The 12,153-nt window shown below is 40.6% G+C and overlaps 1 protein-coding gene across 10 annotated transcripts in view; it reads right to left on the reverse strand.

Moving 5' to 3' along the window:
* ABCC12 (ATP binding cassette subfamily C member 12) overlaps positions 1-12,153 on the reverse strand; it is a 95,364-nt gene that overhangs the window by 61,070 nt on the left and 22,141 nt on the right. For 6 of the 10 annotated variants that reach the window (XM_023245345.2, XM_006941488.4, XM_019819692.3 and 3 more), the window contains 3 exons: positions 5,103-5,258; positions 985-1,132; positions 462-695 (listed from right to left, as the gene is read on the reverse strand). In XM_023245345.2, coding sequence (XP_023101113.2) covers positions 462-695; positions 985-1,132; positions 5,103-5,258 — 538 coding nt within the window. Of the gene's footprint in view, positions 1-461; positions 696-984; positions 1,133-5,102; positions 5,259-12,153 lie in introns of those variants that run through there. The other 4 variants (XM_045046059.1, XM_045046058.1, XM_019819695.3 and 1 more) reach the window with 3 other exon arrangements.

The raw sequence follows: 12,153 nt of genomic DNA on the forward strand, positions 1-12,153 counted from the left end.
TGCTAAGAATCTTAACACTAAGATTCAAGTGCTTGAGAATATATAAGTTCTGAAGTCCAGTAAGTGTAGTCTTTATTATGACTTTGGCACCCTAAATACTATACAATCAGAATTATTGGATCCATTGTTCATTCATTTTCTTTAAATGCCTGTGATGTGTTCCTTACTGCCTCAGTGTCCTCACTAACAATCAAAGGGATTGGATAAGGTCATCCCGAAACCCTACCTCAACTCGAACAGGGAAGAATTTCCAAATTCTCCAGCTTGAATGGAGCCCTCCCTTCATTGAATTCCTCTCATGTTTTGAGTCTTCCTCACTTCACTTAGCAGGGATATGGGATATAATGGGCAGGACATTGGAAAAATAGAAGGAAGTCATATGCATTATCCAGGAAGTACATCTCACTCAGAGTCAGGATTTAGGATTTCATTTTCTAAAATTAAACTCTGGACCAGCTTACCTCTCCAACAGAGATGTGTGCCAGCGTCTTGAAGGACACCAGGTTTTCAAAAACCAGGGTGGAGATGGCCACCTTCAACCGGATTGCTGTGCGGTAATTTATGGCCCAGGCAAGGGCCCAAAAGAGCACTTTGGTAAACTCAGTAGCAAAAAGGGCTATGCACAGGCCAATGCCAACCCAGACATTCCTAGAAATGCTCTCAGTCTGTTGGAGGATTTGGTGAATGAGAACCGTCTGTAAAATAGCACAATGGAGAGAGGAGAGGGCCGCTGGAGGTTGAGGTTGGTATAGGAAGCCTCAGATAATGTCAGCAAACTGATTTTATGAGGCAAACTTTTTAATTAATTTCAGTGGTTGCTGCTGTGCTTGACAAGGATTAGCTTTATGAAAATTTTCCCCCAAGGAGCTCAAAGATAATGACAATGTACTAAACCCACCAGCTCGTAGAGAAAGTAGCTAATGACATTCTTTGTCAGTCTGGGGACCTGTTTGACAAGGCAGAAGAAGGGCCACCCTCACTCACCGGCCCTATGGCTGCCATGATAATGCACAGGATGTTGGCCACAATATCCATCAAAACACGCGTCCTTTGGAATTTCCAGACCACTCGGCCCAGAGAGGCTTTCTCAGGACCCACCCTTTCCACCTCTTCATCCCAAAGGATTCGAAATCTGTGATGAAAGAACAGGAAGAAGGAAAGGGACTTACATTTCCACTTGTTGTTTGAAGCTACTTCGATAGACAAACCTCACAAAGGTGCTCAGCACAACCCTCATCCCTGGCAGTGGTGGCTCCACACAAGCAACAGTGACTCTTCTTTCTTCTTTTCCAAGGCAGATGGGATACAGGAGGGGCAGGGGGAAAAGCCTTGGCACAAGCACAGGCTGGTATCTAACACTTGGGCACTTTCCAGGCCTTCATTTCCTGCTCCTAGTGCCCATCTCTGGCACAACACCAGTTCTGATAAAAGAAGAAAGAAAGAAAGAAAGAAAGAAAGAAAGAAAGAAAGAAAGAAAGAGGCACAGAGGAAAGACAAGAATAATCTTCCCTAGGACAGGGAGGAGTTTGTCCCTCTCAGAGATCTGAAAGAAGGGCAATGAGACAGGAGTGTGCTGAAGGAGAAGGACTGACATGATACTGGGAGGCGAGGCAGAACCACACCCCGTGGGACTCGTAGTTCTGAGAAAGGAGTTTAGGTTTCTTTTCAAGAGCAAAGGAAGGCTTTGCAGATTTTTAAGCCCTAGTGATAAGATATTTTACACATCTAAAAGATCATTCTGGTAGCTGTGAGACTGGTGGATTATAGCGAGGAACAAAGGATAAAGCAGGGGACCACAGCAGGAGACTGTGACATCCCGGGAGAAGTGGCCTGGATTTAAGAAAAGTGGATTTGGGGAAAGATGAACAGAGACAACATAATGCACTGATGAACTAGATGTGGAAGAAAAGGGAAGGAGGATTAAGGATCCCAACTTTCTGACTTGATCAACTGTGTGAATGGAGTTTGTTGAGAAGAGGAAAAGAGGAAGAAGAGAAGAGCATCATCAGGTTGGGGCCCTGGATCAAGAACACAGCTTTAGACTGTAATCATCAAGACAGTATGGTACTGGTACAAGAACAGACATTCAGATCAATAGAACAGAATAGAGAACCCAGAAATGGACCCACAAACGTATGGCCAACTAATCTTTGACAAAGCAGGAAATATCCAATGGAATAAACACAATCTCTTCAGCAAGTGGTGCTGGGAAAACTGAACAGCGACATGCAGAAGAACAAACCTGGATCACTTTCTTACACCATACACAGAAAAATAAACTCAAATGGGTGAAAGACCTCAATGTAAGACAGGAAGCCATCAAAATTCTCGAGGAGAAAGCAGGCTAAAACCTCTTTGATCTTGGCCGCAGCAACTTCTTACTCAACACATCTCCAGAGGCAAGGGAAACAAAAGCAAAAATGAACTATTGGGACCTCATCAAAATAAAAAGCTTCCACAGGGAAGGAAACAATCAGCAAAACTAAAAGGCAACTGACAGAATGGGAGAAGATATTTGCAAATGACATATCAGATAAAGGGTTAGTATCCAAAATCTATAAAGAACTTGCCAAACTCAACACCCAAAAAAAACAAATAATCCAGTGAAGAAATGGGCAAAAGACATGAATAGACACTTCTCCAAAGAAGACATCCAGATGGCCAACAGACACATGAAAAAATGCTCCACATCACTCATCATTAGGGAAATACAAATCAAAACCACAATGAGATACCACCTTACACCTATCAGAATGGCTAACATTAACAACTCAGGCAACAACAGATGTTGGCAAGGATGCAGAGAAAGAGGATCTCTTTTGCATTGCTGGTGGGAATGCAAGCTGGTGTAGCCATTCTGGAAAACAGTATGGAGGGTTCCTCAAAAAGTTAAAAATAGAACTACCCTATGACCCAGCAATTACACTACTAGGTATTTATCCAAGGGATACAGGTGTGCTGTTTCGAAGGGGCACATGCACCCCAATGTTTATAGCAGCACTATCAACAATAGCCAAAGTATGGAAAGAGCCCAAATGTCCATCGATGGATTAATGGGTAAAGAAGATGTGGTACATATATACAATGGAGCATTACTCAGCAATCAAAAAGAATGAAACCTTGCCATTTGCAACTACGTAAACAGAACTAGAGGGTATTATGCTAAGCAAAATTAGTCAGACAAAAGAAAGACTTCACTCATATGAGGACTTTAAGACACAGAACAGATGAACATAAGGGAAGGGAAGCAAAAATAATATAAAAACAGGGAGGGGGACAAAACATAAGAGACCCTTAAATATGGAGAACAAGCTGAGGGTTATTGGGGGGGGAGATGGGAGGGGCGATGGGCTAAATGGGTAAGAGCATTAAGAAATCTACTCCTGAAATCATTGTTGCACTATATGCTAACGAATTTGGATGTAAATTAAAAAACAAAATTAAAAAAAATAAAAATAAATTTTAAAAAAGAACACAGCTTTAGATATAAGATGCTTGTGAGTCATTCAAGTGCAGCTGTCCAATTGGATGCGGGGCATATGAATTCAGAGTCTGGAAGAGATGCATAGATTGAAGTAGCCTGTTGTTAAGGTTGCATATGGTGTTGTCTTTGAAGTAGGTAAGTTCACCTAGGAACAGGCATAGAATGGAAGAGAAGAGGATCCAAATTGATGCTGGGTAGATGGAAGGAAACATTAAAAACGGACAGGAAGTACTGTCCAGAGAAATAGAAGGAAAATCCAATACTACACAGGCACTGGTCCAGTCCAGCCCCTTCTCTCTGAGCTCACTAGCAACTTGCTCTGGAGTGTAGATTTTGGGAAACTTCCATTGAATTAAATGTACACAACACACAGATGAGGGAAAGCACAATTGTAGAAACAATTGCAAGACCATGATTAAAGCTCCTATCCCTTTGAGCACACACTTCAGGCAATGCCTTGCACTTTACCCCCTGTGGCCGAAGATAAGAAGACTCCCAGAAGAAACAAGTGCAGAAGAAGGCTTTGAGAATTTTTCCATTAAGACATTATGATTCATAGCAACATTAAAGGTCAATGCAGATGGTAGAAAGAATTAATGTCTTTATACTTATGCTGACATAGAAAAGTGTTTGTAAATGCTTACTAAAAACAGCAAAGCTGTTAAATATTATATAGTGTGCTTCACTGTGTTTAAAGAAAAAAACCCATGACATGTAAGTAGGGGGAATAAGAAGAGGTACTGATCAGCAGATCAGCGCACAGAGTGTGCTTAATCAGAGTAGAAAAATTTTGGATACATCAACACCAACATTTAACAATGCTGACCTCTGGGGAGCAGAGTTGGAGTATGGTGGGGATACTCCCACTTCTTAAATGTTTGTTTCTTTAACATTTTTAGAATGAATATTAATTAGGTAGAATCAATGAAAGTTACATTTTTTGCAAGTCAAAACTGTCAAATATTGGTGGCTTCATTTGGTTCAACCTAAACATATTTTGCAATATAAAAGCTCAATAATGATTTTTTAATGTTTATTTATTTTTGAGATAGAGAGAGACAGAGCATGAGCAGGAGAGGAGCAAAGAGTGAGGGAGACAGAATCCAAAGCAGGCTCCAGGCTACAATGTCAGCACAGAGCCTGATGTAGGGCTTGAACTCACAAACTGTGAGATCATGACCTGAGCTGAAGTTGGACGCTCAACTGACTGAGCCACCCAAGTGCCCTAAAATCCCAAAAATGATTTTTAAAGAAAAATGCAATGCCTAGAGCTGCCTGCAGCAGCAGCCCAGGTGGGTCTGGCCAGCTTAGTGTGAAGTGAAATTCTGGTCACCCTCATCCTGTTGTAGTGCTCCTACAATTCACCAACAACCCAGCCAGCATGGTCCTGAGCCTCAGGCTGTAGCTCTCAATCAATCCTTTTTACACACCAAATCTCCCCAATTCTTGCCTCCCCAAATAAGTTGAGTCAGCCCAATCCTGCTTTACAGAGCAGCCACTGAGGAGGGCCACCAGTGACCTGGAGGTGTCCATTTCCACACCCAGGAAATGGGTGCACACAAAGGGCTCTTCATAGGGTGAGCTCCTCTCCTGAGGTAACCCAAGTGAATCCTCGTACCTTTTGGCATTGGTGTCTGATGAGTCATATGGTGACATCGGGGGCAGGGTGTCCGCAGTCAGTGTATGCTTATAGCCCCTAACCATCACTGGTGTAAGCCAGGAAAATGTAGCAAAGGAGAGCAGTCCTGCATCATCCACAGGGTTGGGTGCCAGCCTAAGACAAATGAGACACTCTGCATTCCAGGGCATAATTGCCATTTTCCTGAGTCCCTGACTTGAGTTCTTAACTATAGTAATAACCACAGCCACACTTAGAATCCATGATTACCACCCATTATCCCTTTGAGCAGTGGTATATACTGGAACCAGCTCATAGCACCTTGTGAGAGTTGATTGTAAGACTTCCAGGAGTTTTGCAAGTTAGTTGCTAAACACAGCCAATATTAAAAATCACATAATTTTAAATAAATTATCTTAAGGACAAAGGTAATAACTATTTGAAACTCATAATTTCCTAATTATTTTACTAGATTTTACTAGTATCTATGCTGTTTAGATCATGTAAATCTATTTTATCTGTATGGTAGAAATACCATATAACAGTGTGATACTGCACATCCCTTCCCAACTTTGCATTCAGCGGCATCACATTGGCTTGAAATTGCCAATGGTAGGAGTATTCACACCATAAAAATCAATAAATGCTACAAACCCAGGGAATTTTTTTAGCGAGCCAGTGTTGAACATTTACCAATTTTCAAGCCTCATGACCATGAGAAAGAGGGTACCTGATCCATTTGTCATGAGGAAATTAAGGCCTATAAGCTGATTATCAGAAGTCAGGTGCATGTCTTGTGCTCTCAGGAAGATGGGGAAGGTGCAGAGCAGGACATGCCACCATGTCGGGGGGCGGCTACCTAAACAGACAAATGCTGGAGGCAAATTCTGGATTTATTGTGATGATGGAATGAATTAATACATTTAAAATGTTATGGATACATAAATATTAGCTAGTAGGTAAAAGAGGATGGGAGAGAGGAAAGAGAGGAGGAGAAAAAAGAAATGGAAAGGAACAGGAGGAAAAGGAAAGCAAAGAAAAAGAAAGAAGGAGGAGAAAGAACAAACATTAGAGGAAAAGAGAAGAAAAGAAAGAAGAGGAAGAGGAAATAAAGGAGGAAAAAACTCGTGTTTGCCCTTGAGAAGTTAGCCATCTAAGACAGAACAAAGTCAGAGACATAGAGTAATATCTACTGGTTAATGAATGTTTAGTATATTCTGGACCCTGCAACAGCTCTATATTTGTAGCAGATGCTGTCAGGATGTCCTGGGTCACAGCCTCTTGTCACATGTACCCCTGATCTCAGCTATAGGGGACAGTGTCATGCAAGCTAAGGCTCAAGCTGACAGTGTCCCATCTCAAATGCAAGCTGTGTCTCATTTCACCACCTGTTTCAGTGCCTTCTCAGAAGCATAAGTGCAGCTCAAAATTGCAGGGGGTTGATGCCCCCAGGGACAAATCTTAACTAATGGAGTATAGGAACCCCTGGATAAATGCACTCCCTCATCCTTCAGGTGGAAAATTGTGCACTTTTTCAGGAGGATGTAGTAGAATCCAGTCCCCATTCCTACAGCAGTGACACTGATGACACCTGTTGTCATTCCCTGCCTCACTTCCCCTAAATATTCCCTCCTGCTCCCATGATCACCTCCTAAATGAGCTACCTGCATCCAAATTCTTGACTCAGTCTCTGCTTTTGGAGAACCCAAGCTAAGATATTATTAACAAGGTAATATGTACCCAGCATGTAGTTAAATTTCCTAAAATATGGCTTTTATGATACAGTCTTGCATTACCTTGTATGATTTTACAACAAATAAGTGGGAGTGCAGAAGGTGAGTATAATGATCCCATTTCATAGACAAGAACATCATGGCATAAAGAAGTTAAAGTGCTTGGAAAAGAGGAGACAAGATGGCAGAACAGCTGGAAGCTTTTTGTGCATCTTGCATCCATGAAATACAGCCAAACCAACACTAAACCTCCTGCACACCTAGAAAACTGATCTGAAGATTAACACAACAATCTGCACAACCTGAACCACAGAACTCAGTAGGTACTCACGCAGAGAGGTAAACTAGGGGAGAGAGAAGCTGTGGAGGGCAGGGAGCCACTTTTGCATGCAGAGAGAGGATGGAGATGGGGGGGGAGTACAGGAAAAGCACCCCCCCCCCGCAAAGCAGCGGGAGAGAAAGTGAAAAAGTGTAAACAGCCGCAGGGACTGAACCAAAAAAGGAGAAAGGAGAAAGGAGAGGGTTTAAATTCCATTAAGACTCTATAAACAGGGGGAGCACAGAGTCTGAAACTCCACAGCTCAATATCTGGCAGTGCTCTGGTGGGAAGGGTGAATCTCCAGGAGTCCAGAGGTCTTAGGGCCACATGGGGATAGTTGGTTCCCCTGCTGAGAGGACACCTGGTAGAGGCTGTGTGTGTCCCCCAAAGGCAAGGTCCCAGTGAACCTGGAAGAACAATGACATTTGCTGGTGCTGGAACAAGGTCGTTAAGGGTGAAGGCTGGTGCCAGATGTGTGTTGTGATTTTCCATAATCCCTGAAACGCTGCTGCTAAACTATCTCATGAACTTTTTCTGGGGCAGTCTGGCATCCGGCCGCAGTCTCTGGGCATCAGCAGCAGCACGGTCCTGCAAACATTCCTGGGTGTGGCTGGCACCTGGCCATTGCTTGGTGAGACCCTTCCACAGAGGGGCAGAACGGGTCAAATCTGCAGTCCCTCAGAAGTAAGGGATCTGGAAAAACAGCCACATCTGAGACAAAACTCAGGAGGGAGGTGCAGCCTGGGGCTTGGTCACAGACTGTGTAAAAGCAGGGAGTGGATGGAAGCCAAAGACAAAGGACAGGTGCATGATTGCTGATCGGGGAGAACAGAGTTCTGATACTAGAGACTGGGTAGCTGGGTGATGCCATTTTCACCACTCCCGTGCATGTGCATACACACCTACAAGCGCCACAACAATCCACCCCAGTAAGCTAAACAGCACCATCTGGTGAAGAACGGAGCCGTTACACCAAGCCCCGCCCAACTAGGCCAACGTTGCTCTTCAGGAACACAAGTCTCTCCACACGCTTAGTTTATGGACTATAAAGCGCTTCATAGTTTGACTTCTAGGGGAAAATGAAGTAATTTCAGTCATATTTCAGTTTGTTCACTGATACATCTATTCAATTTTCTTTCTTTTTTTTCCTTTTTTCTCTTTTTGTTGTCTCTTTTCTTTTTCTTGAGTACAGAAAGAGGAAAAAACTCATTTTTATTTTCAATTTTTATTAAAAATACTTTTCAACTTTTTTAGTATATTTTTACTTTTGTGTGATTTTTTTTCAAATTCTATTTTACTTTCATCATTTCATTTTAGTCTGCTTCCATGTATTCATTTTTTTCAGATTTTGAAATGATTTCCTTTTTGTTCTTTCTTTCCCCTTTTTTCTCTAATCTATCAAGCCACTTTGAACACTCAGACCAAAACACACCTAGGATCTAGCATCATTTATTCGATTTGTGTGTGTGTGTTTGTTTATTTGTTTTTAATTTTTTTAATTTTAATGTTTTTTAAATTTTAATTTTTTACCTCATTAATTCCTTTTCTCCCTTCAAAATGATGAAACGAAGGTATTCACCCCAAAAGAAAGAGCACAAAGAAACGACACCCAGGGACTTAACCAACACAGATACAAGCAAGATGTCTGAACCAGAATTTAGAATCATGATAATAAGAATACTAGCTGGAGTCAGAAATAGATTAGAATCCCTTTCTGCAGAGATAAAAGAAGTAAAAAATAGCCAGAATGAAATTAAAAATGTTATAACTGAGCTACAATCTCCAATGTATGCCATGATCGCAAGGATGGATGAGCCAGAACAGAGAATCAGCGATATACGAGACAAACTTATGGAGAATAATAAATCAGGAAAAAAGAGAGAGATTAAGGCAAGAGCATGATTTAAGAATTAGAGAAATCAGTGACTCATTAAAAAGGAACATCAGAATCATAGGGGCCCCAGAAGAAGAAGAGAGAGAAGCAGGGGTAAAAGGGTTGTGTGAGCAAATCATGGCACAAAATTTTCCTAACCTGGGAAAAGACACAGACATCAAAATCCAGGAAGCACAGAGGACTCCCATTAGATTCAACAAAAGCCAACCATCAACAAGCCATATCATAGTCAAATTCACAAAATACTAAGGCAAGGAGAGAATCATGAAAGCATCAAGGGACAAAAAGTCCCTTACCTACAAAAGAAGACAAATCAGGTTTGCAGCAGACCTACCCACAGAAACCTGGCAGGCCAGAAAGGAGTGGCAGGATATATTCAATGTGCTGACTCAGAAAAATATGCAGCCAAGAATTCTTTATCCAGCAAGGCTGTCATTCAAAATAGAAGGAGAGATAAAGTTTCCCAGACAAACAAAAATTAAAGGAGTTTGTGAGCACTCAACCAGCGCTGCAAGAAATTTTAAGGGGGACTTTCTGAAGGGAGAAAAGATGAAAAAAAATACAACAAATAAATGAAGACCAAAAGCAACAAAGACTAGCAAGGACCAGAGAAAACCACCAGAAACTCCAACTCTACAAGCAACATAATGGCAATAAATTCATATCTTTCAGTACTCACTCTAAATGTCAATGGACTAAATGCTCCAAGCAAAAGGCATAGGGTAACAGAATGGATAAGAAAACAAGATCCATCTATATGCTGTTTACAAGAGACCCACTTTAGACCTAAGGACACCTTCAGATTTAAAGTAAGGAGATGGAGAACCATCTATCATGCTAATGGTAAACAAAAGAAAGCCAGAGTAGCCATACTTATATCATACAATATAGACATTAAAATAAAGACTGCATCAAGAGATGAAGAAGGGCATTATATCATAATTAAGGGGTCTATCCACCAAGAAGACCTAACAGCTGTAAACATTTATGCACCAAATGTGAAAGCACCCAAATATATAAATCAGTTAATCATAAACATAAAGAAACTCATTGATAGTAACACCATAATAGTAGAGGACTTCAACACCCCACTCACAGCAATGGACAGGGAAACAATGGCTTTGAGTGGCACACTGGACCAGATGGACTTAACAGATACATTCAGAACATTTCATCCTAAAGCAGCAGAATATACATTCTTCTCCAGTGCACATGGAACATTCTTCAGAATAGACCACATACTGGGACATAAACCAGCCCTCAACAAGTACAAAAAGATCGAGATCATACCATGCATATTTTCAGACCACAATGCTATGAAATACGAAATCAACCACAAGAAAAAATTTAGAAAGATAGCAAATACTTGGAGACTAAAGAACATCCTACTCAAGAATGAATGGGCTAACCAAGAAGTTAAAGAGGAAATTAAAAAGTACATGGAAGTCAATGAAAATGATAACACCACAAGCCAAAACCTCTGGGATGCAGCAAAGGCAGTCATAAGAGGAAAGTATATAGCAATCCAGGCCTTCTTAAAGAAGGAAGGAAGGTCTCAGATACACAACCTAACCTTATGCCTTAAAGAGCTGGAAACAGCAGCAAGTAAAACCCAAAACCAGAAAAAGACACAAAATAATAAAGATTAGAGCAGAAATTTATGCTATCGAAACAAAAAAAAAAAACCAGTAAAACAGATGAAATCAGAAGCTTGTTCTTTGAAAGAATTAACAAAATTGATTATCTACTACCCACTTTGATCAAAAAGAAAAAGAAAAGGACCCAAATAAATAAAATTAAGCATGAAACAGGAGAGATCACAACCAACACAGCAGAAATAAAAACAATAATAAGAGAATATTATGAGCAATTATACACCAATAAAATGGGCAATCAGGAAGAAATGGACAAATTCCTAGAAACATATGCACTACTAAAACTGAAACAGGAAGAAATAGAAATTTTGGACAGTCCCATAACCAGTAAAGAAATCGAATTAGTAATAAAAAAATCTCCCCCAAAACAAGTCCAGGGCCAGATGGCTTTCCAGGGGAATTCTACCAAACATTTAAGGAAGAGTTAATACCTACTCTCTTGAAGTTGTTCCTAAAATAGAAATGGAAGGAAACTTCCAAACTTTCTATGAAGCCAGCATTACCTTGATTCCAAAACCAGACAGAGACCCCACTAAAAGGGAGAACTATAGACCAATTTCCCTGATGAACATGGATGCAAAAATCCTCAACAAGATATTAGCCAACCAGATCCAACATTACATTAAAAAAATTATTCACCACGACCAAGTGGGATTTATACCTGGGGTGCAGGGCTTGTTCAATATCCACAAAACAACCAATGTGATTCATCACATCAATAAAAGAAAGGACAAGAACCATATGATCCTCTCAATAGATGCAGAGAAAGCATTTGACAAAATATAACATCCTTTCTTGATAAAAACCCTCAAGAATGTAGGGATAGAAGGAGCATACTTCAAGATCATAAAAGCCATATATGAAAGACCCACTGCTAATATCATCCTCAAAGGGGAAAAACTGACAGCTTTCCCCTTAAGGTCAGGAAAAGACAGAGATATCCACTCTCACCACTGTTATTCAACATAGTATTGGAAGTCTTAGCCTCTGCAGTCAGTCAACACAAAGAAATAAAAGGGATCCAGATCGGCCAGGAGGGGGTCAAACTTTCACTCTTCATAGATGACATGATAATCTACATAGAAAACCCAAAAGATTCCACCAAAAAACTGCAAGAACTGATTCATGAATTCAGCAAGGTGGCAGGATATAAAATCAATGCACAGAACTCGGTTGCATTCCTATACACCAACAAAGAAGCAAAGAAAGAAAAATCAAGGAATCAATCCCATTTACAATGGCACCAAAAACCATAAAATACCTAGGAATAAATCTAACCAAAGAGATGAAAAATGTGTACACTGAAAACTATACAAGATTATGAAAAAAATTGAAGAAGACACACAAAAATGGAAAAAGAGTCCATGTTCCTGGAAAGTAAGAGCAAATATTGTTAAAATGTTGATACTACCCAAAGAAATCTACATATTCAATGCAATCCCTATCAAAA

This window comes from Felis catus, chromosome E2 (genome assembly GCF_018350175.1).
Source record: "Felis catus isolate Fca126 chromosome E2, F.catus_Fca126_mat1.0, whole genome shotgun sequence".
NCBI lineage: Eukaryota > Metazoa > Chordata > Mammalia > Carnivora > Felidae > Felis > Felis catus.